Source organism: Nestor notabilis, unplaced genomic scaffold (genome assembly GCF_000696875.1).
Source record: "Nestor notabilis isolate BGI_N333 unplaced genomic scaffold, ASM69687v1 scaffold31945, whole genome shotgun sequence".
Lineage (NCBI taxonomy): Eukaryota > Metazoa > Chordata > Aves > Psittaciformes > Psittacidae > Nestor > Nestor notabilis.
In genome coordinates, this window is record NW_009930340.1 from 21,991 (window position 1) to 47,789 (window position 25,799).

Below are 25,799 nucleotides of genomic sequence, written 5' to 3' on the forward strand. Positions count from 1 at the left end.
TTCTGACAAAGGTCTTAAAAAATTGCTTATGTGAAAGAAATACCATATAGGGGTTGATTCTACAAAGTTGTGTAAATGGAGGAGCCTGGCTTGAATTTTACTACCTGAGCTAACACTGGTTGTTAGCAAGAACTGGGCCATCACAGTGGCTGTGAAGAAGGCGGAAGTGTGTCCTTCATTGAGTACTTTGTCTACGCTTGCAGCTTAAGTTTGTCTTTGAGTTTGAATACAAATTGTTCTCCATTCTTCTAGCCAGTGTGAACCATAGTGGAGAACAGTTTATTGTTCACAGTGTTCCTGCTGTTCATTTTGCAAGCAAAGATTCTATGGTGCAGTTGCCATCTTGAGTAAAGAGGGAGCTGCTGCTGCTGTTAGTAGCTTGGTGAGTAATAATGTGAAATTATTATTTGGTCAGTTTCAGTTCAGAGAGACAGCCAAGGAAAGGTTGGAGTAACATTTGTCTCTTAACACTTAAGCTTCCAGGACGGGTTAGGTAAGAGATCTGAAAGCTGTGCTCAGGCTGGTCCTACTGAAGTGAACATCACCTTGCAGGGTTAATATCTTAACAACCCAGGCCCTAACAGCAGTGCTGATCTTGACAGTATATAGAAGTTTCAGCTGAACTACTGTAGCATAATGAATTTATGTAATTCAGTATTCACTTAAAATCCTTGAAATATACCATTTTTTAAATAGTGATTTGAGACAGCTGGGACATAGCTGAGCTGTGCCATCTGATTAAAAAAAGTAAATATTTGTGGGGTATTTTCCAATCACAAGTAAGAAGTAGCTTGAAATCACTCACAAAGTTATCCTTATTCTCTGAAGACCTTCCAGCCCAATTAATTTTACAAACTCAAGAGATTTGTGCCAACTCCAGATAAGCTTTCAGACTTTTTGGTACTTAACTGAAAGGACCTCCAAAAACTTCTGCAATTTCCCTGTCATTACTGTTTATGGACAAGTGCTTTAAACCCACAGAAATTGATTTAATGGGAAAGGAATAACTGTGGAGAAAAAAAGATAACAACAGCTAATTTTAATTTCAGATGGCAGCACATGCACCATGACAGACTTCTGTGATTATGGAGAAGTTACAGACTGTCCATGGTGAATATGAGGACTGTTAGGCTTAAATGTAATTATAATGTAATTTTAGGGTCCCATGAACCCAAATGTATTCTAAAATGAATAACTAAGGCTTGCAGTCAGCAGCAAATGCAGTGAGCTCTGAAGCCCAAGAGAAGGTGGCCATTAGGCCCTGCTAGTGCTGTCCAGGGTGTTCTGAATTAGTCTCAAGTAAATCTGCACTTGCCATCCTGACTGAAATCTGAGTCCTAAGGCATGAATGCGTGACTCTTCTGATGTATGAAACACTTTTTAAGTACACCACATAGTGTAAGTTTTCATTTTATGTTGAAAACTTCCAGTATTATTAAAATTGCATCAGATACGTGCCAGAGAACATCCAGATTATCTGTATAAAGTGACTGTCATCTTTCCAACAATAATTCAATGGCTCATGCATCTGTTTTATGTACGCTTCCATCTTTGGAAACCTTTAGATCAAAAGTGGGGTGGTCAGTCAATCAAATATACAGAAGAAGGTAAAGGTCACAGTGGTGCAGCATACTAAAAGTATTACGCATTACAGTCTTGACAAATCATTCTCATGACATAGACTGTAAAAAAAGAGCAGAAATGTCACAAAATGAATCAAATCTCATGAGACACACTTGGAGAATGAAGGAAAAAAAGATGAATGTAAGCCTCTCAATGCTTTTTGTAGTTCTAATTTTTCTGTTTCCCTCCAATAAGTTAAGCAGAAATTTTGTTTGACATAAGATAAAGGCTACCTTTCTGGATATGAAGCCATCTGTGAGCTATGTAGCAGTGTATTGCTATGTATCAGCTAGAATATGAGTGCTCATTTTAATACAGGTTTAAGCACAGGTTTGGGATTAAAATTTCAATATACTTTGAACTGAGCCCCTTAGGTGTAGACAAGAAATCTGACAGGTCATCATATTTCCATATGGGTCAAGGATATGAAGTATCTCAGGTACAGAGACTTAATAGAAGATGTTAGTGTTTAAAATGTTTCCAATCTTTCAGATGGGTATCAGGGAGGGTAAGATTAAGCTGTGGAAAACACAGAGGTTATAACTAGGGTGGGAAGCGTAAATAATAGAGGCAGACATGGATGAAAGCATCTGGAAAGCAAACTCTCCCCATATTTTGAAGTGAACAGCCAGATCTGTAAGTATCAGGACTTTTGCTACTGTCTAAATCTGTGTGAAATAGGGGAATGACAACCTGTTACTTATGTGAATTATTCTGTGAAGTGGCAGGGATGTTTTGATGTGTAAACGTTTTAATCTTGTTTATGCTCATGTGAACTTTTGCATGAAATTATATTTTAGATTTAAAATAAGGTGAGCAAGCACACAGTGTTAAACAAAAATGACTAGGACTGCAGAAGTGAGCCATCAAAAATTCAGAAGCATTTATGCAAACCCCATTCTGATCCCTTGAGCATTTGGCAGTCTTTAAATCACATTATCACAAACTGTTTTGTTCCCCAGCATAACTGCCTGGTTGATGATAGAGAATCGATTGACCTATAGGGGAAGCAAGGTTGTATGATGAAGAGACCTATCTGTAGGTCTGTCCCTGTCTACCTGCTGTAGCAGTGGAAGCTATGTGGGAATATTCGGGGACTGCAGAAAGGCAAAGAATAAGGTCTCTCAAGTAAAGGCTGTGCGACAGTTCACTGCAGAAGCGAGCAGACTGGAACGTCTCGGTGGAAAATTAACTTCTCACAATTCCTGACAAATACTCATAATATTTGTTTAGTTTTATTCCCCTCCCTCAAGAAGGTTCTTTTGCCATAGTATAATTTTCTTAACATTTTCAAGTGGTGGTATTTAAAAATTTTAGGCCACTCAAAAATTTTAACTATTGTCTGATACGTTTTGCTGAAGATTATCATCAGTAGTCTCTGAACTTTCAGTAAGTGAACACATTTAGAGAATTATCTGTATTTTCTCTTTCACTTTGAACATGTAACTTGTATGAATACTGTATTAATAGTTCCAGATTTTCTGCTCTAAAAATCGATTTTTGCTTTTTTGTATCCTGCAGTTTGAGGTGCTTTCCTGTTGAAAAATGGGAAAGAAGAACACATTTTTAAACTGTGCTTGTAGTATCAGAACAACTGGCTGCAGGTATCAGAACAGATGAAAGAAACCCAGCTGTTGTAATACATTTTTTTGTTATTGACTACATTTCAGCTTGGCAGTGTCAAATGGATGTAGCATGAGTTTCAGTCTGGGCTCAGAGTGTCCTTCCAGGACCTGGGGTGAATACACCACTTAGCCCATGATAAAGCCTAGTGCTATGGTGCTTTTGCTGAAATCCCATCCTCTGCCTGCAGTGGCCAATTACTCACCAAGTTCCTTCCTTAAAGTCTCTCAAATGTTTCATGTTGATGGATTATCATGACTTATCCGCAATGATAGCCAGGATATCTTTGAACAACCATTGAAGGCATAACATACACTAGAGCTAAAACTTTCCTACAGTTTCTAATTGAGTCAGTGTACCGAAATGGAAGAAATCTGCAATAGTAAGATTTAGATGTTTGGACCTGTGTCAAAACTGCTCTAGCACTTTGCTTATTTTAATGTTCTTTTTCAGGAATTTAGTTTCACTGTCCTTTGTGTTAGTAGCTGGGTTTTACCTACCTGTTTAGTACTAAACAAGAATGATTTGTTTCGGCTACAGAGAAACCTCCCCTTTTGAATGTGAATGATTAAGTTAATTAGTAAATTCCTGTGGGCATTTTGAAACCATGAAGTACATTATATGTATCTATTTTAATTAGTTTCTATATTGAAGAAAATGGGAAAGAAAGTAAATCCTTTTCAGCCTTCTAAGGCCCAATTTATTGGATGTTTCGGAATTGTTTTCACTGTTTGCAATATGGTATCTCATACTAACATTTCATACTACCAGATGTTTCATTATTCCTGTTTTAGCACATCATACTTGACCCATAGCAGCTTTGAATGCAAATAACAGACAAGCTGATGCACAATGCTTGACTGTTAGACTGAAATAATATGGCAAGACTAAACTGGTTTTCATTTTTCCTTTTGAATATTATTAATTGCAGTGTGGTGACTGTTAATTTAATTAAATGTTTTGTTTTAATACCATTCTTCAGTTCACTGACTCACCGTTTCATTTAATTAATTGCAAACCTCAAGATTTGATTACTCATAGTTCTCCTTTAGTTAATTTACTTGTTCACAGTTTTGACAGAAGAGCTTTCAAACTAATATGAAGGAGGGGCACAGTCTAATCAGGGAACTGAAAAAATAGCTGTAGCTAGAGTACAAGATTAGCAGATACTCAGGATCACCTTAAAATGCTCAGACTCCTTGTACTCACCATTAAATCCAATTTTCAATGACTGGACATTAGTTAAACATGGAGGATTCACTTGCATGCAAGACACCCTAGGTACCTCTCTGTGGGAATGTATAGAGTTTTGGTTTACTATGTCTCCAAGAAGCTATGTGCTAATGGGTAAATGGTGATGCTCACTGGAGGCTCTGTCCCCTCATGTCCAGGTGCTCGGGAGGTGGTTGGGTTCAGCCCTGCCCTGTACTAGGAGGCTGGCCCTGAGGGGGACAGGCTGCAAACAACTTCGGAGTTGTGAACTTTGGGCCATGCAGTAAAAATGTTTTTTGTTGAAATAACTCCTGAGACTTCACAGAGGAATAATCCTCTGTAGTCTTTTTGTCTGCATAGGGGATATTTGAGTAAACAATTAGCCACTAACTTTAATATGATGCAGACAAGGGTTGGAGAAACCTGACCGGTCTTCACACCCTCTACACTACAGTACTACAGGTATCTGGATGTTTGGAGCAGTGGTTGTATTCAGTGGGTTTAGCCCTAACAGAAGCAACCAAGCCTCACAGTACATTCAGGGCTCTTCAGTCTCCTACACCCCACAAGCAGCAGGTATTCCCCAGAGCAATGCCGTGTGCCAGGTTGAGTAAGCTGAGCATGGTCCTAATTTGGATCAAACCCCTGAATTTGAAAACTGTTTGGTGCTTAGGTATATTTTGGCCGTGGCTCAGAATACAATTGCAGAATTGTCCTTCAGTGCAACCTGAGCATAAAATGTGCTGGTTTGTGTGTTCTTGACTGGTTGTTTCAGGGCTAAATTCCTGTGTGGTACAGCAGAGTTGTGCTGACTTGTCAGAGAGAGAGAGTACACAATGCCCTGACAAAACTGAAATTATGAAATGAAGATTACTAATGGCAGTTGGTTGTTTTGCCATATGCATGATGCAGGTGTACCCGAGCACACCATCCCATTCTGTTACACAAATGTAATGGAGATTCACATACAGAGACTGACCCAGAACGTGGCTCTGAGGTCTCTGCATTAGCACTGATGTGTCTCTCAAGGAACCCCAGCACCTCTTTGTGAAGCTGCCGTCTTTCAGCTGAGGCAAATGGTGGGTTGTGGGGTACCGCTGGCAGGAGTAGCTCCACCGGCCACATCGCTGCTAGCGGTTTGGAAAACACGTTGTGGTTACAGTGATGAGACTCACCCGTTGTTGTTGTTGTTAGTGTAAAGGTTGTGCGTGTTTGTCTTTGATAATAAGTGGTACATAGTTAATTTCCTGGATGTTCAGTGACTGATCACAGCTGGCAGAAGATAACTGAAGGAAGGGAAATTTAGAGTGTAAATGGAGAGAATAAACCAGAAGCTTTGAAGTGTGTAATCCAGCATGTTGGTTTTCCCAGTGATCCTTTTTTTTTTTTTTTCAGGTGAAAGCAGAGGGATACAGCTGTTTTTAAGCACATTTTTCAAAGTGAGGTACTCTAAGTGAGATTCTGCTGCTGTTAATGATTCATCTGAGAGGATGGGAATGATTCTTCAGTTCTTTGTAGATCTTTAGATAAGTCAGTTGAAGAATAGCCCTCTTTGCTACAGCTAGCCAGAGCTGAGTCAATTATAGAAAGGAGTTTTATTAATAGTTAAATTAAATGGTAGCTTCAGTAACGTTAGCCATGGCCATAGCCTTAATTGAAGATTATGCCAGTGGGTGATTTGCTGTACATTTTCTTCCATCATTTCAATCAGTAACACACCCTGACCGCTGAAACCATTTGCTTTAACTTCAGTTTTATTAGCTTTCAGAAATGCTGAAGCATTAGTACACTGTTTTTAAAATGCCTCATACAGTTAGATTCGGGGGCTTTTGCTGCTGTCACAGCTCAAGTAAGAAATTGTATAGATTGAGTTGAGAGTAGAAAGACTTTGCTGATACTGAGCTTAGAGATAGTATTGGTCATATCTGCTTCAAGTTTATGTCTGACTGCTCAGGATCTTCAGGTGTAGGGCTTTCTACATTAGGACTGTGCTTTAATCTTTAAATTTCTAGTGCTGAAGTAGAGTGACTTTGGTGTGGCAGATGGCACAGCATAGATTTCCGATACATCACTGTTTTTTGGCTGTTGTCCTTATGACAGCTGTGTCTGGTTAGGGAGCTAAAAATGCCTGACAATAATTACCTTTAATTTCTGCAGGTGGCATCGTGGTGATTTTAGGACTGTTTGTTGTTTTCTCCTTGCTTCTCAGTACCCTTTCTGCCTTCACTGTGCTGATATGACTGTTCAGTAGGTTTTTTGGATTTTGTTAGTTTGGGGTTTTTTGTACAGTGCCCTGGATAAGTTTTTGTCTTGCCTTTTCTCTGAACATTTTACTAAAGGTCTGAATTTACTTTCCATTCCCTGTTTCTTTACTTTTTTGTATATTTAAACTAAGTAAAATTTTATGACTTACAGTATAAAGAACCTGTATAAATACTGACCCAGATGAAAATACTTACTGGGGTAATGGTTCATCTATACATATTTGGGTACACACAAACGATAAAATGTTATGATAAAAACCTTCATGTTCAGACTTTATATTTTTTGTAACCTTTAAAATAAATGTGAATTCTTTGCAAATGGATTCGAAGTATGAAGTGAAAAGAGAGTAGGCTGTGAGTGGGTACAAGTTCTGAAAATGCTTTAGTGATGGCTGTTCCTTAAAACTTGGAATTTATTGGGACAAGCAGGAAAAGTGCAGCTGTGCAGGTAGGCAGGCAAGTCACACATGTGCCTGGAAATCTTAAAACCAGTAAATTCCTCAGAAGGCTTCTGCTGATGCTGTTTCTTGAACTTCCTGAAAATAATGTGAAATTCACTCATTGAATTCACTCAGAGCAATCCCACTTCCTTTCCCTAAGAAAAAAATAGAAAAGTTTATAGACTATTTCACCTCTTCCAGAAAGTGTGTGAACAGTTTTATCATTGAAGATGCATTCTTTGATGGATTAAGTGTGAGTGATGTCAGCTGGGGAATTGGTAAAAACAGGAGTTTAAGCATTAGGATTTTATATCTGCTTGATACAAACCGTGTAGCATTTGCAAAAGAACTTAAAGGGTATTAAGAAAACTCCTGATTTTTAAATAAGAAGTGACTGCTGTTACAGTATTGTGATCTTCTCTATGAAGTGAGGACTGCCGTATATGAATCTTGGAAGACAAGATTCCTGGTAACGTTTTCTGGAATTATTTTTATAAGCTTATATTTGGTGTATATTAATAATGAAATCAATGTAGTTTCTCATGTACCCATGACAAAACAGTAAAACAAATGCCTAATTAGTGTAGGTTATATTTGTTGGGTCTGGCATGAGAGCTTTGGGAGTACAGGAGTGCGTTAACTACAGTTGGGTTTTGTGAATGCTGAGAGGCTCCTAGGCAAGATGGGATGAGCGGGACAGACAGCCTGGAGAGAAGAGGGCTTGTGTAACTCCCACCTCCTTATCTCTCATTTCCAACTTCCTGATAGTAATCAGGAATGTATTTGCTGAAGTTAAGCAAATTGCTGTATCCATATGTGATAATACACATCCCTCCTCCATGCAATTGGAGTCTATGGTTGCTTGCTTACTGAATATAATGAGAACTTCTGTGAAGCCTATTATAGGAGCAGTAGAACTAAAACTAAATGTCAAATTCGTAGCAGCTTTTAAAGAAGGTATTTTAATTTATGGATATGTGGCAGTATAGAATGTGAAAATCACTAGTTCACTTTAATCCATATCTGATTACCTCTCAGTAAGCAGGACTTTCCAGAAACAGCAGATTATTCAGTTCTGGTTTGATGTATGGTATCTTTGTGGGTTGATACAACATGCGGCACCAACAAAAAATCATGGGCTTTTTGGTAAAATGCAGTTCAGTGAATTTGTGGAACTCTTGCACAGCCAGTCACAAGATAGCTGATATGGAGTATTTAGCTTGCTTTTTTAAGTGACAAAAGCAAGTCATGCTACACTGGGAGGAAGACAGTAAATCTGTTTAATGCATAACTGAATAAACAAACAATTATACCCGTAGAGATCTTTTTGGTTACAAAGCCTTAGCCCCTGTATTTTCCTGCAAGATAGATGAACTTCAGATAAGGTATTTCCAGTCATATCTTGCCCAGAGTAAAAAATCTGATACTGTCTGGAAGAAAATCTTGCCTCCTACAGACCAAGTCAAATGATAACATTTTAAAAGTTTATTTTTATGAAAAAAAGATAGCAGAAATGAAGATAATAAAAACATGCTCATTATGGTAACTTGTAGCCTGACACTGCTCTACTCCTCTTTTACTATTGGAAATTAATAGGGTTTTGGTCACTGGAAAATCTTCTACCACTAGTTCCCCTTAATTCTGTAAATTTGTGCTGGTATTCATGGTCTCTTAAAGGTGGGCTCAAGTTTGTAATTACCCATATTCTACTTGTCTAATATTTCCAGTATAATATTTTCCAGTAACAATAATATTAATCCCAACCAACAGACATCAGAAAAAGAGTAAATAATATTTGGATTTATAATATATTAGCACAGCACTGATTGTTCCAGGTTAATTGGCTTTGAACTGTTGAAATTAAGGAATGCTCTGTCTTACCTAGTGTACTTGGAAATTTTGCAGCAGCTAAGTAAGTCAACCAGAAAGTGATCAAAGTGACAAAATGATCAAAGTGAAATGGAAATGATATGTAAAAGTATAATCAAAAGGGCTACCATTAAATAAATATTTTGGTATGTTAGACATGTTATAAAAAAAACAAAACCAGAAACATGAACAGAGTAAAAAAAAAAATATCCTTCGAGTGGTGTACTGAAATAATTCTACTTTAAAATAAAGAGTGTCCTGAATAACATTGCATAACTGACTAACAATGTGTATTGAGTTTATGTGACTTCTTCTCACTGAAAGGAATTGTTTTGTTCTTCATGTTTTTCAGTGCTGCATTGTATGGTATGATGATGCATTTTATTTATTTATATTTTTCCAGGTCTGACAGCGGCTGCCATGGCAGAGGCTATGAAGTTACAGAAAATGAAACTTATGGCAATGAATAGCCTTCATGGAAGTGGAAGTCAAAATGGAACAGAGTCAGAAAATGAAGAGCTCAATTCAAATGCAGGTAAGTAATGCTGCGCATGGGAAACAAAATCAAAAATCTGTCTCAAATTCTTGTGCTCTTTTATTTTGTAAGCGTTTCTCTGCCAGTGACAAAGCAAAATTCCTGCACCCGTTCCTGCAGTATTCCTTCGGTTTTCCTCCTAACAGCTGTCGTCATTAATTTTTGAAAAATTCTGGTGAAGGATTAGTTTCATTATATTAGAATGCAGACATTTTAAACTGTTCCCTAAATATATTTGTACCAACAAAAAACTTCTCTACTGGCAATAACACAACGAGGCTAGAGTTTTCCTGTAAATGATGGAAAGTTTCCAAAACATCAGGTTGTTGAACTCATTATGAGTTCCACAGTTCACTGGAGAAAGGTAAAGTAGGGAATGCTAAATTTCCAACTCTCCAGTTTTTCTGTGTTTTGTTCTTTCCTTGTATGGATATTTGCAAGCCACAGCTGTGAAGGAGAGTTGTAATAAACATTTGTTAAGGCCTACATGGCTGGAATAACTTGGGGTAGAAGGCACTGACATTGAGCGCATGTTCCGTCTATACTTCTGTAAGCATTAGTATAAATTTGAACTAAGCTCCCTGAGTCCCAGCTACACAAGAATAGGGTTCAAAGTTTAAGTAAGAAACTAATATTTTGAAGAGGATATCTTCTTTGTTTATTCTTATTTTCAGGTGTATAGAAGAGATTTTTACTTGGATAGTGTAGAGAACCTAGAATAATAAATCTGTTTTGTCTCAAGAGAGTTGCTAGATACCTAGACTTGTTGGGCTGTTTCACTTGGACTCACTTTTTCTACATAAACAATCCTACAGTGCACTCTTACCATTCTGGAAGCTTGCACATCCTTTGTTTTCATTATCAATTCAAGAACAGAGGCATTGTGTAATCCCTCACTGCATTCACATCTCCCATTGGCATTCACACATCTCTGAAGTCACACATGCGTCTCAAGATGAAGATGCTTTAACGGTTTGCTTGCTTGGATGGGGTATAGTGTATATGCATTGTACCATCAAGATGGTAATTTATTAGACCAATAAAGCAGCAGCTGGGAGGTCTTAGACTCATTTTCTAAAGGAATAACTTTGAATTCATGACAAATTATGCACAAAGCAGTCTTTCCGAAAGTGGTATTGCCTCTTGCTAATTTTGTGTACTCATCTGTATTGAGGAAAGCTGGCTTTGAATTCATGCATTAAACCCTTCCCCAGCTTTCTATTATGTAGGATATGTATTTCTTATTCACCTCTCAGACCCTAATTACTTAGTGTGTATTGAATTCAGAAAAAAAGCACTGAGAAAGCTTATTTAGTTTGTGTAACTCTTATACTCTGTATATATTTCAAAATGAACTATGAAGTTTCACTGAATGCTGAGAAATACGACTGAAGGTAGAATTCCTATAGAAAAGCAAAGCAGCTTCATACAGAAAAGATGATTGTTAGTATTAAGGGTGTCAAAAGCTTGCTAATCTGAATGTTCATGGTTTCATGTGTTACCTGATAATGGCAAAATTTGTATACTTCATTTGGTGAGAAACCAGAGTACATTGATATTATTATTTTAGGTACCTCGTTGACAAGTTTTATAGGGGACTATCATACCAGCTTTTCGACAGTACGTCAAGAGTATGCATATTAAATGAAGGCTCTCTGAGATTTAGCAATTCAATGAGTTCTATAACTGACTCAATACCAATTTAAATATTTGGAAAAATTCCTGCTGACTTTAGCTGAAGTTGCAGTGGGGCCCAAGAATAAGGATATGGTGTCAGTTATGTAAAGATCTTTTCTCAATTCTTTTCATTGCCTAATTGAGTAAAATTGCCAAGAGCGAATTTGCTGGATCAGGTTGCTTGCAGACAGAGAAAAAATCCTTAACAAAAAGAACTACTACTAATCATACTAAAAATCCCTCTTTTTAGTGTCTGCAATGGCAGCAGTAGGATCACTTCTTTTAATGCATGGCTCCTGTATGTACTAGAGGATTATTTTTTAAAGATGTACGTTCGGAAGGTACAGCAGGATGTGTAAAAAAAACCACTCCTAAACAACAAAATGAATGGAATGTAAAACTTGACTATACTACTCACTGTACAAAATAACTGAGGAATTATCAAATATTCACTGCAGAAAACTCATTGGAGAGTGAGGTGGGGTGTGAAGAGCGGGCACTTTGTTTAGAAGTCGATGCACATGTTGTAACTTCGATTCACTGAGAAGAGAACACCATGATAAGTTTGTGTGCATGAAACCTTTACCAACTGTTTGTTTTGCTCTAGACACTTGCCGTTTAAATGACTATTAAAACCAGAATGGGGATGTGAAATGAGAAAGAAAATTGAATTTTGAAATTTTTTTACCAAGAAGAGGTAGAAAAGAACAGAGCAAAGGAGTCAGAAGCCTGATAAGTGAGAAAAACATTTTATTTTAGGAGAGAGACCTACAGTTTCTTTGATTTGAGGTTGTGTTTAATAGCTTCTGTAATGGCTGCAACATGACTCTGCATCTAGATTTCAGCATGAATAACAACCTGTTCGTGTTTCATTTAGCTCCAAATGAGAAACTCTGTCTTTTATTGTTTTAGGAAATTAGTCTGTGTACTATTGCTCCTGGAACTTTATAATTAATCACTAAAGGTTATGGCTGCGGAGAGTTTGTGGGAAATAGATGTCTGAATGATTATAATTGTAGCTGTCAAATCAGAAATATAGTTATACAGAGCAGAGGACCTTTTGCTTCCTTTGATTATATTTTTTTTTTCTTTCTACTGTAACAAAGACTTCCAGGGTTTACTTAAAAAAGCACAACTACAGAGATTGCTGGGGTTTTACCTCAGTGTTGCACTTTGGCTTCCTTTGGCGAGCAAAAGATACGCACCACCAACTATTTCACATTAGGATATATGCCTTCCTCCTCATTCTGTAGTCTGATAGATGGGTGGAATTGTCTCTTTTGCTCTTGAATATTTTGAATTAAAAATGTAGTTGATCTGTATTAAGTTCTGAAATTTTATTGCCAGATTTTTTGGAAGTATGTAAGTATGTACAGGCCTTTAGTGTAATAAAAAAGTGGTGAGGATGTCTTGTCAGATTAATTTCATTCCCCCTCTGTATTTTTCAAAATCAGTATGAAGTAATTTTGGATTTGCTTATTTAGTAGTGACTAGAATGTCATTTCTGTAGTTTTTCTCTCTCTCTGTGCACCTATGATGATGGAAATCTTTCAAGAATTTATTTATCTGAAGCCAGAATTCATGCTATCCATTTAAAATCTGATCTTTAACTCTCAGGATCACTGACTGAAATTCCTCATGAAGTATTGTCCTCTAGGAAATTACAGGTGTGGAACTGAGTCTTACAAATGTGTCTAAGGCAGTGGGGAGCAAATGTGCTACTTCTTTTCCTGCTTCTATTCCAGCTGGTATACTTTTGCCTACCTCCTTTTTGTGATATTACAGTAATCATCTCAGTAGTGGTGGAGTTTAGTGCTGGAATATTCTAAGTAACTTATAAAAAAATAATAAAAGTGCTGCAAGAGACAATACTGAAACTGTGAAAAAATGTACCAAACAACCAAAAAATATGCACGTATTTTTTAATTGAAGTAATGCATTAGTTCACAGTGCTGTGAGGAATGTTGTTATACATTTGAACATTAATGTGCTCCTTCCACTCTCTGCGGAAGAGAAAGAGGTTTGTTTGCACCTTCCTACTCATCATATGAAGTGTTGAAGCAAACTTCTCAGGCAGTTGAAAACCCTCATATTTAATCTGGCAGTACAGGTTCTCTGGCCCCGAAGTCCAGCCGATCTGTGCTAGCTGCTCCCTTGTGGCTTAGTGTCTGCTTATTGTAGGATCTGGGAAAGAAGGTTGAATTTCATGAACCACCTAGTTGGGGCCATAGATGTTTGAAAGTGGGAGAAATTAATCCCTCTGTAATTCCCAGTGGCCATAAGTGCTCTTCCTTTTTGGCTACTCTATGTGAGTCCTTGGAGATGAGATGGTTTGACGACGGCAGTCAGTGCACACATCTGAGGGTTGCCCTGTGTCCAGAGGGTTGCTATAGCTAAAGTAAGTCATGCTGTAAAGCATGACAAATATGTGCCTTTCATATTCCACTTTGGAAAATGAGGAAATCACAAGTTTGAAGCTGACAGCTGCAGGCAGGTATGATGAATGCGTATGCAGATCTTTGTAAGTCCAGCCATGTAATCAGTTTTGGTGTTCTATGGAAATAAAATAAAACAAAACCCCTCTGGTTGCACAGAAGTGTTTATAAAGATCATCTATTTCATCATCATGCAATATTAAAATTAGGTGACGTGTATTGTGGAAATTAGCATATAATTGCCTACGGAAATTGGAAACTTATTTGAAATCAGAGGTGGGGTTTTTTTAATAGCATAGCAGCATATTATTTGTACAAATATATGATAGAAGTGGAATGTGAAGGATAGATTGCAAAGCACAGTATTGGTGATATTACGTGAACATCCTGTAAGCTGTGTAAGCAAAGAAAGATCAGTGCATAGCAGTCCCTGACAGTACCTGTTTGTTCAAAACCTCAGTGCAAAGAATAAAGCAGTTACTTCCTTCTCTTGGCTTTTGGAGTTACCATGCATGATTTAATAAATGTGTTTTGCTTTCCCAAGAGAGATATCAAACAGTACTAAGTGTTTCGGTGGTATTTCCTTAGGAAGTCAAAATGTTATTCTGTATGTACAGTCTTGTTGCTTAATTTCCAGACAAGGAGCTAAGTTAGGCAGAAAGAAAGGAAAAACACCCCAGCTTTTGGCATATGAGGATCAGAGAAAAAGCTCTTCATAGGAAAAAAAAAAAAAAAAGTGTTATCTTTTAATCCTTTTTTCCCTTCAGTACCTGCCATGCAGTTTTCTCACAAATGCAAACATCCTTCACAATCTGTTTAAAAAACCACAAATACATCACTCAGAGGAATATTTAAGGAACCATCAGGAGGGAAAAAACTCATTGGTTTAATGGAATGCTGTCAAGGAAAATCAGCATCACAAACGACACAGGGGCAGAATTGATACTTTTGCAGTGACATGTTAAAAGAAAATCCCATGCATTATTTAGAAAACCCAGAAATCTGTCAGCTGTATGATTGCCGAGTTAGCAGAAGCAGGAGGATGCTGCTCAAGTTGAAAAGAAACGCGTAGGCACAGATCCATATTGTAACCTTTCATGTTCTCCACCCACCATGAATACCCAGCTATTACACGGTCAGCATTTTTTAGTTTTTCTCTTTTAAAATTTTCAAGTGCTTGAAAAGTCAAAAGAGGTAGGACTTTTATTCAAAAAAGCAGGATGCCGAGGCTGTTATTTTATTGTAAGAGTAAAAATGACAAGACCAGAGAACAGATTTTCTTAATCCTTGAGTGCTGTGCAGACTTCATGAAGTCATTTTTCCTGTTGTTAAAGCAAGTATTTTTGTTACATGACTAGAGTTATTGTTTCAAAGATGATAATTTTGTTTAAAGAGTACAAAACATTCATGCCATTTTAAAAATATAAGCAGTCAAAACTACTATTAATATTTTCATAATCAATTGAAAAGCTACTGAAGCATATATTTAATTTTCTTTAATTGTCCTTTCTCCAGGAGGAATGTATACAGTCTTGAAGTAAGAGAAAATTTAGTATGTTTTGTTTTCTGTGCCACCTCATCTAAAAATTGTGCTTGTTTGACTCCAGCCCTAGCAGATGTATTAAAACATTTCATCCTAAAAATTGAGACATCTGTGCTTTTTCTTTAGACACACACATGCCATGGTCATGGTGAGTGTGAAATACTTGCTTTTCACGCTGGAAGTTGTGGCTAAGTAGACATCCTTCTTCACTGAGTGGTGAAGGGCAGTGAGCTACTAGTCCACAGCCCTCGAACATGAATGGATTGAGCACTGGGGTAGCTAGGATAGGTAGGAAAGAGGATGAAACTTTTGATGTGTCTTTTTTCCTCAAGCATGCAGATGACATTGTACTTGTGAGTGTGGCTCATGGTACAGCACGTATTACACAGCTGATGGGACCAGGCTGGGTGGTAGGAAGTGATGGTCAGTGTCATGCAGAGACAGACCTTAAAAGATGTCCTGGAGACCAGAAGGAAGTTCAGAGCACTTCATGGCTCCCGTTTGGCCTCCCAGTCTGAGATGCATTTCTCTGGGGGAGACTGGACACTGCAGTAGCACTGGGCCGTGTTACAGTGTGTGTCTGAAAAAATCCCCAGGCTTCTGAACCCCCTGGATGAGACACTGGTTCCTGCGAGGGCTGACTCACAGCACAGAGGCAAGGGAGCTGAAGTTCGATGAGTCTCCTCTAGGTAATGAAGGCATGTATGACCACAGAGGTGACTAGCTGTAAGGACAAGCTCTGGATTGGAGTGTTTATTCAGAGGCCATAGTACTTGAAGATTTGTATAGTGATGAAACTCAGTGGCTTTCAGGATGCACTTCCACCATAGGTGGTTTCTTGGAAGTTTCTTGAACCCACTTGCAAGAAATTGTAAGCTTTTTTACTCAGTGAAAATAGAGTGAAGGAATGGAAACATTCACATAACTCTGAAGCTTTAAAAAGCTTTACCCATTGCTGCTTGTCAGAAAATTCCATGGTTGCTGAATGATACAGAGCAATGAATTCCCTGCAGATAATGTGAGGCCTTCCTGGAGCCAGCGACTGACAATTCGGGAGGAAAACATTAATGTTTTCTTTTTTAAGATACAGCTCCTCAAATATCAGCCAGCAAGTGATAAAGCTTTTGGTTCATTTATACTTTGTTTGTGTTCTGCTTTATTCTCTTCTGTTTCTTCCTAATGGTCATGGTTTTCATGGGCCCTCTCAATTATGCTGAAAATCCAGTCTTCATGTGTAAAGCTTGGAAACAAAATGCACATATATCTTTTTCTTTGGCAAATGGGGGGGGGGGGGGGGGGGGGGGGGGGTTTCTCTTTCTGCTGTGTTTTTCTGCCACTGGGTATGATTTAATACTGAGAATTTTAGCATGTTTTAGTGAACCACGGTTGCAGTGGAGTACAAAAGTAAATTTGTTTATCTGCAACCTATTTTAAGGTCATATTTTGGATTCTTAAGTGGTTAGCTATAGAATGTGTGTGGTTACTTTAACTGTCTTTTTAAAAAGTATTCTTATGCATCTAAATATGTATGTAAATACTTTATAGTAAATGTACATGATTCATACATAAGTGTATGTATGTTGTTTCATCATCTAATATTTATGTATTTTGATTGACTGACACCCAACTCTGAGAAATATGAAGTAGCTCCGGCTTTAGTTTTAAAACTAATAAAGGAAATCTTCAGAACACTTCTGGAAATTAAATTCTCTGTGCTTTTCTCTGTAACTGTGGGGCAACTTTTTATTCGAGAGGAATTTCTGTTTCAGAATTTTGATTCTTGTCTAACATACGATGGAATCGATGTTTTTATAACATCATAAGATGACGTAAACTTTGAGAGATCAAGCAAATGTAGGTATTATCTTATATAGATTTCTTTTTAGACAACTTCTTATTCAATGTTTAAGCTCCAGTTTGTGTAAATGCTTCTTGAGTGGGTAATTCTCAAGGGTAAATTTTAAATACTTTTGTGACAATTAGATGCTGCTAAACATTTTTGAATGGGGAATATATATACACTTGTAAATTTGTATTTCAACAGTTAAACATATCACGCAATCTGCTTCCTCAGTATACTTTGGCTGTTACCTTATTTGAAGTCAAAGATCTGATGTTTCTTTTTTCCAGAGCATAAAGTAGTTTTGGTTTTCTTTTTTTTTTTTTCTTTTCATAAAGACAGAATTTTGTACAATGATTCCTAACTTTTGCTGGAACAAATTAAATATAGAAAGTCAAGATTCATACCAATTAAAAAAACCCCTTCCTAATGCCGAATAATATACCTCTGGGTGCACACAGTGTAATCACAAACCACCTCTCTAGATTCTTGCCATATCTGCTATCAGAACAAAGTGCAGCAAAAGATGAACCGATGACAAAATGCAAATGGTATGGCTAAACTGCATAGAATTGAGAGCTTTCACATGTCTGTCACCTTTCAGATGCTTTACAAATTTATACACCTAGAGTGCAGAGGTCTAAATCTTCAAAGCTTGAAAAACAGAGGTGCAGCATGAACTAATCTTCATTTTTTCCCCTATCTTCTTACAGCATCACTAATGGAAATGTATTTTGTTTAATGACTCTGAAATCCTGTTTGTAATTAGATGTGGGAATTGGTCTTACTTTGTAACAGATGATACTGGAATAATAATATGAGAGATGCTACGCTGAGACCACTATCCTCCTCAATCTATATCATTTTTCATTTTATTGACAGGAAATGTGTTCCTGGAACAAAGAGATTGATTTTAAAGAGTAGAAAAGTAATGTCTAGTAAAAACTCAAATGAAAACATTTTAGCATTACTTAAGTGTTTCACAAGAGTACATTAACCTTTTAACTTTATTTTTGATTTTAGTAAACAGCCTTATAATTGTCACTTTGTCACTGATAAGATCTTTGAATTAACGCACCAAAAGGTAGGGAGCTTTAATTAATGACAGGGTGCATACAATTAAAATGCATATCGTATTTCAGAAGGATTATTCAAAATAATTAATTTTGTCTGTTAAAATTCTTTTACATTTGCAAATGAAGTAATTAGGAGTGGGCACAACGTGTGAATGCAGGCTGAGCTCACACAGTCCCTTCAGAGTATTAGTCCTCTTCAGTAGATCTTGATGTCATAAATCATTTGGGCCACTGCAGAGCCAGGGCTAAGTTTTTTCCTTGGCTGTAACTTTCACATTTGTTAGTAGCAGCAGGTATTCATGGTCAAGGAAAGCAGGTTGCTCAAAAGTGTCTCTCACTGACTGTTCTCTGCAAGGCATAGGAATGGCTATAGCACTGGAGGGAGTGATACTTACCAGAAATGTGCCAATTTTAGGACTTAGAGTGGTTTGGATTGGAATGGACCTTAAAGATTATCTCCTTAGAATCCCCATGCTGTGAGCAGGGACACCTCCCACTTTCAGTATGAATTTTTACTAAGACCAATACAGATTAGATGCACTGTGCATTAAAAGGAAAAAATCATTCTAGCCAAGACATTGTAGAAGGCTCTGCAGCTGGTGAAGGACATGGTGTGAAGAGTACTGTCCTGCTGGCTGGGAGGCAGAGCTGAGCTCTGCAGGCAGGCATAGCGGGAGGAGGCATCTAAAGGTATCTCCACATTTCTGGTCTTGATGCTTAGTGGGAAGGGGAAGGGAATGTGTGGTCCAGATCTAACTCTCTGGAATGTATTTTCTATTTTGTGTTAAACCATTCTTGGATGAAAGCAAAAGCAGTCTTGGGAGCAGGAACCATCAAGTGGTGATCAGATGAACTCTGGTGATTAGGGATGCCCAAAATGCTAAGTACGCTTAGCGATCTGCAGATTTTCCACAGTTCTACCACAGAACAAGAACAGTGAAGTACCATATGTCCTGTCCTCTGATTTTTCTTTCTTTTTTTAGGTCCTTGTATGTACTCAGTTTCAACAAAGTCTCATCTGCCTGTCATTCTGCACAAAGTAGCATATTTGTTTAAACGCTGTGGTGTATTAGCAGGCTTAGCCAATGTGGTTTAATTTCCCATTTCAGTGTGTAAGGATATAAGGCAGGCAGTACATAAAGAATTCCAGTATGTTAGGAAAAGCAAGTATTAGTGATAGGTGCCTTTGTTAATATTAGCGAGTCAACTTCAATCTCGCATTAATGATATTTTAACAATAAAATGTACTTTAATATTTTAATTGCATTATAAAATCTGGAACATTCTTGTTCTTGTTAAGGCATATGTAAGTTAAGATGAAAAATGCCATATTACCTTTGATGCAGGGGACATGCTGAGAGTCCCCCAAAGGATGTCATTGTCAGTGATACAGCTGCCAACAGCAGGAGTCTCATGAATTACAATTTTAATCAGATTTTAAAAAAAACCCCTCCCCTAACATACAGTTAATTTATGTTTTCAAGGTAGGACATGTTTGTGGTGTGATCATTTGGAATATTTTCTCACTCAAAAGAGTAGCATTAATCCAAAAACCCATTTTAGTAATGTGGGCTTTTAGTTAAGGATTCAGTACTAGATTTTGCAGGGTGCCCTGAACTGACATTTTTGCAGCTGAGATTCGATAGCAGTTTTACTTGCAACAGTTGGCGCTGTTTAAATGTCTAGCTGATTTGTGAATTTGATGAGACAGAAGTCACAGTGGTCTCAAGTAATCTGCCTTTACTTGCACCCACAAAGTGAGAGGCATCCCTTAGTTCTGAAGTAGGGAGTACATGGATAAACGGGACATACACAGATCAGAACCTTGCTACTTTTTTTAGAGTACTGTGGCTATCTTGAATAGTTATTTTCAAGTTTTGTTTTCCTTTAATGAAGTTTTTATCCATAAGAGAATCAGGAATATGCATTTATTTCTGAGATTTAAAAAGTAAGCATCTGACAGTTTTGCATAATAGGTTATGCTTTCTGCTCCATATTCTGTTTTTAAAAAAGCTGGAATCCAAAGCTGTGAGTGACATTTTGGTAGAATTTTAGCAAGTACAGTCATTACCAAATTAAAAATAGATACAGGTGGGTAGTCTGTGTTTTTAGCTCCTTATAAAAAAAAAACCCCAACCCCTAACTGTATACAAGAGCAGCAATTTATCGGATCATTCTAGTTACAATTAAGAAAGACCATCAATGTTGTCTTGGACCATGAGTAAATGTACTTTTATCACCAGAGTGTGTTAGAAGTCTCTAATTTCCATGGCTGTGACATCTTTTTCTCAAATGAAATTCTTACTCTTAATTCCTTAGAAGCTTAATTTAAATTAATAAGATCACTGAAGAATATTAAAACCTGGTCCATTTAGTCATGGAGAAGAAAATCTTGTTGGCACCATATAATTGAACCTACTAATTTGTCTGTAATCTACAGGGAAAATGCATGGATTTTTAGTACATATTTCAAATACCATCTTAATGTGTTTAGTATCTTGGACATGTAACCAATATTATGTTATCAGGTAACTAATATTTATCTTAGGATGGCCAGTTTGTGTATTAGTTTTTGCAGATACACATTTTGTCTTGGCAAGCACAGGAAGCATGCACCTCATGGTTTTAGAATAGCAGCATCTTCTCACACCATGATGTTTTCTTGAAGAGTAGGTAAGGCTTTACCTGAACCATTCTTGTAGGTGAAGAAGGACACCATAATGTAGGAGTAACGATCCTATGTTGTGGATAAACACTCTTAGGCTGTACCCTGCGATGTATTGTGTTGCAGCATACACATCTAGGCCAGGGAGCAGATGTAGTTTAGCAGTGGCAGGGCAAGTTCAGGGTGGGCCATTTCATCCTGCAGTTTGGCACTACCCCTGGATCTCGTCTCTGTATTGCAGTTTGCAGTGTTTAGGATCATAGGAAAACAGCACTTCCAGACTTGTTTTCTTATCCGCACTCTCAATGAAGCATGAACTCTGCCAGCATCATGCCTGACTCATAGTTGTCCAGCTTAATTTTAGAAATTTTATAGGCTTACTAATCATGGCTGGTTTTCCTGATGTCTAACTTAAGTCTTCCTTGTTACAGTCTTTCCTTCTACTTCTTGTTCTGTACACTGTGGGTATTCTTTTGTATTGCTGAATGTGTCTTTTACCTAGTGAAGATCGTTAGTGAGTCTCCTAGCTGTCTTCCCTTCCCTGCATTAAACAAACCTGCTCTTTTGAACATGCCTCATACTGATGATTTTCTAAGTCCCTGGTCAGTTCTCATTGCCCTCCTCTGGCCTTCCTCCAGGTGATTCATATCCTGCTGGTTCCCAACCCAGCACAAGGCTTCAGTTCAAGGCTGTGCCAGTGCTCAGTGCAGCAATGTAGAACAGCACAGGGAGAAAGAATTTACCCCAGTCGTACATACAGCTATCCTGTATAACTGTGTGAAACTCAATGCTCCTGGCATTTCCTGGAAGCTGGATACTGCAGACTTGTGTTCACCTGCAGTCTACTGTAGATGCTAGATATTTTTATTTTATTTTATTTTATTTTATTTTATTTTATTTTATTTTAATCTTTTTTTCTTTCATAGAAAAGCTATACAGGCAGCCAAACCCCATTCTGAATCTGTAAGGATAGCTGTTCCAGCCTTTCATCTGTCCTGACCAGATTTTCACATTATACCTCTCTGAAATGTTCACAAAGGTTTAGATAAATTCCAATAAAGATTCAGAATTTTGGGTAGATTGGTTGATTCTGCTAGATGTGCTTATGATATAGACTCTTAATGTGCTAACAGCTGCCCGTGAATGTGAAGCATTTCATTCAGTTGCATTTGGCCATTTTATAGTTCATTCTATCTTAGAGGTTGACGGAGGTACATTCTGAAGGTAAATTATAATTGATAGTTGAAACTGAAAGTCAACATTTCCTGTTTAGATCATATACATTTTTTAAGCTGTACAGAGCCATCTGCAATTAATGCTTTGTTGTATATCTTCTGTATTTACAGTATATTTGACAATAAAACCTTTTTTGACATTTAATCAGTAGCAAAGTTGTTCCACTCTCATTATATATTCATGAACTTTATCACCAAGACAAGACATAAATGTTGAGCTTGCCTTTAAGATCAGACATGCATTGATATTTAAATAGGCATTGATATTTAAATAAATATTTAAATGCACTGATATTTAAAACCTAGAAAATTGGGGTGGTTTTGTGTCTGTTCTACATTTGTACAATATAAAAATGAGAATAGATTCTTCTTTTTAAGAAGATGCTGTGTAAGGTTGGAGATGTGAGACTTTGGGACTGATGAAACTTCTAGCATACCTGTATAAGAGCTGTATATTCAGTTACTAATGGGGCATGAGGGGCTGCTTTTTCCCATTTTTCTGTAAGGCATATGATATTAGATAAATTGTGATTTATTTCCTCATATTTCAGATGGAAATTAGAAAGGAGTAGGAAGACGTGTCTTGCAAGTTCCTATGATTCCTATGGATCTTTCTTCTAATTGACTTGTCTCTAAGAATTTCATGTGATGGGGGATTTTGGCATTTCATCCTTGAGAAATGTTCCCCCTCACTTGCAGGACCTCTTGTATTTTTGTTGATTTTGGCAAAGTAGGTATTTTATACAGGTTTAATCCAGCTTTATTCCATTTCTCTGTAAAATCTTAGATCCAGGGAGAAAAGTCCTACAGAAAATGCTAGAATAGCTATCATGAGTAAGATTTTTAATTTCATTTTTGTAAATACCAAATGTGTCCGGGTATATACTGTATATTAAATAACATTTCTGTGTTAGTGAGAGATCGAGCTTTAACAGAAAAATTTTATCTAAACAGAAGGGCATTTGTGTAAAACTTGTAGGTATCTTATTTTTAGGAGGATAATCTCTAATGAGCCTCTCTGAATTTAAACACAGTGATTCTGTCTGTAGAAGAAATATTTGCATTGGTCTATTGCTAGCGACTGATACTGATTTTCTATCCACCTAACTAACAGCTCTTCTTTCTTTGAAACTGCCTTGAATAATTACAGCCCAAACCTTGCCCCTGTACTACATAAATGGAAAAACCAAGTCATCAGATAGCAGTGAATCTTCTGTTTGCATTAGAAAAAGTGTTTTATTTATTAGATGCAGTTATGGCACTGAAATGAATGGTTGGTGCAGTTATGCATCTCACCTTCAAAATTTAATCATCTACAAATGCCATTATTTTTCATAAGTTCTTTCCCTTTTAATATGATTCATTAAATATCCTTCTTTCTTTTTTTTTCTGCTGTTCATTATCTGTTTTGGATGTAGACTCTTAAGCATTTATTTCCCCTCTGTCTTAACGTGTGGTGTGGGTGATGTGACAGTATTAAAAATCATATTCACATTATTTAGATAATTTCATATTTGAAAGTTTGAAATTGCACATCTGTTCTGCTGTATCCTACTTCTTACACATCTGTCCTGGAATTTTCATTGGGGCTGATTTTTTTACTTCTCAAGAAAATTTGTATTTTCAATATCCTCCCATTTTCTACACGTGATTTAGAAAATTCCCTGGTAGATAGGGCCTCTTCCAGCATGCAGCAGAAGGTTTTGCAATTGATAGAAAGCCATGCATTCCCAGTCCTCATCAGGAGAAGGACACTAATGGGAAGATACCTCAGCAGAAGGCATGTGTTGCATTGTAGCTGTAGCTGTTGGGCGGCTCCGAGCAGGAGCGGTTTGGGAATAAGGCAGTTTCCCCTCACCTGCTGTTGAGCATGTGTTTTGCAGAGCCATCAAGAGCTGAGGCTCTGTAGTTTTACATGGCTTTTTGTGGTCCAGTGTGTGAATCGCTGAAGAGGGAGCTTACAAGGATCAAGATGAATGATTTTTTTAGGGGTTATTGATAGCCAGTATTTCCTCTCCTCTGCATGTTTGCAGTTGAACGTGGTCTGAATTCAGGGGTTGAATCTGAAATTTGAAGTGTATGTGTGGCAGCACTTGAGGTACGTGACAATAGCATGGTCTACATAGTTGCCTCACAGCTCCTCCGATTTTAGTTCTCTTAATTGTATACATGTAGTAACTTTTAATTCAATTAAGACTAGCACTATTCCACATTAGCCTGTCAAGATCCATGCAGTATACTATAAAAAAGTCATTAGTTTGGCAATATGAATTTAACAAGTTTTAGCTCATTAACCTTGACACAGCAGTGCTGGAGAGAGGAACCTTTTGATAGTGTTGTTCTCCGAATAAACCAGAGAGGTCTGAAAATCTGTTGGAATCCGTGGCTATTATCCTCTATCATGAGTTAGAGTTCTGTGTTAGCTCCTTTATGCAAGTACCTCATAGTAAGCCACAAATCACATCTTTTCAAGTCAACTTTATAGATTGCGGCAGCATTTATTCAGAAAAATCTTTTTTTCCATTAGGAACTTTCTGTGATTTTTAAGAAGGTCCTTTAAGAGCATTACCACCTATTTCCTGTGTTTCGTTTTTCAGATACAGGCCATTCCAGCACCACTTCTAAAACACTTACCTGAAGCGCAGCAGATAAATATTCATGATAACTTTTCAGTAAGCTAAGAAGGATACTAATTGCTAATACTCCTTCAGTTACTTCTGTTCTGCTTTCCCAGTTCACTTTTGAGAAATCACGGTTACCTTTGTAATAATGTTGTTGTTTTAACTTCAGAAATTTTACATAATACTGCTCTAGGTACCTTTACCAAATAGCAAAAAGAGCAAGATTTTCAATTAGGGTACAGATAAACAAAGAAAAAAACCTCTGGCAGTCAAAAAGCTGGGTTTTATTGTATACTTACTTTTATACTTGGATTGGATATGTCTGAATTTCAGAATTGAGAAGAGCAGAACTCATGTTCAGCCTCGTAATACAGCTGTAATCACAGAGGCATTTGAAAAACAGTGAGAAGGGATTCTATAAAAACACTATTTTCTTAGGGATGGCATCGCTTAATCGCTTGCAGTCATCGTGTCACATTTTATGATTTGAGGATGGGAGTTTGATGTGAAGAGAATTAGTGCCCGCCTCTGAGGAGCGACTGTATGAAATGGAGGGAAAAGAAGAGGGACTTACCCAAGTGCTTTAATGTGGAAGTGGGAAAACAAAGCAAAATGAACATGGAATACAGAATATTCCGTTTTCAGCTCTTCATTGTGTTCGTGCTAGTGTAGAAAATTTCATGTGTGTATTTCTGTTTTATCACCTGCCTTTCCTTTGTTTCCTGGCTTGCTCAGGCAGAAACTGCCTCTTGCTACTTTTTAGGTTATGGAAGTATTCTTGATACTGCCATCCTTTCTGTGCCCAGTAACCTACTGAAGTTAGGGAACAGTTTTGATCCTTTTTCTCCTTTTGCTGGTACTTAGGTGGGTCACTTTCCAGATTTCAGTCTCCCCATTGCATTGCGGCTTCTGCTCTTTCTGCGAATCCCCCCTGACCTTTTTCCTTCTGCCTGGCTGGAGCGCGTGGCCCTCAGCCAGCGGTTGCTCTTCATACAGCAGCTAGTGCTGTTGCTGTGGGTGAAGGACAAGGGGCATGCTGAGGTGTAAAGAGATCGGGCAAGTTTTGCAGTGGTTTTCTCAAATGCAAAATAAAAGGCAAGTGCTGGATTGGGCATTAGTGACTGCAGCAATGCTGACACAC

The 25,799-nt window shown here is 37.5% G+C and overlaps 1 protein-coding gene across 1 annotated transcript in view; it reads left to right on the forward strand.

Annotated features, from left to right (window-relative positions):
• Window positions 1-6,096: 6,096 nt before the first annotated feature.
• The window catches only part of LOC104406389 (dachshund homolog 2-like), a gene marked incomplete at its 3' end in the record, with an annotated part of 49,046 nt that continues 29,343 nt past the window's right edge, over window positions 6,097-25,799 (forward strand). Inside the window, exons 1-2 of the mRNA XM_010015350.1 lie at window positions 6,097-6,127; window positions 9,435-9,566. Of these exons, the coding sequence (XP_010013652.1) occupies window positions 6,097-6,127; window positions 9,435-9,566 (163 nt within the window). The remainder of the gene's footprint in view (window positions 6,128-9,434; window positions 9,567-25,799) is intronic.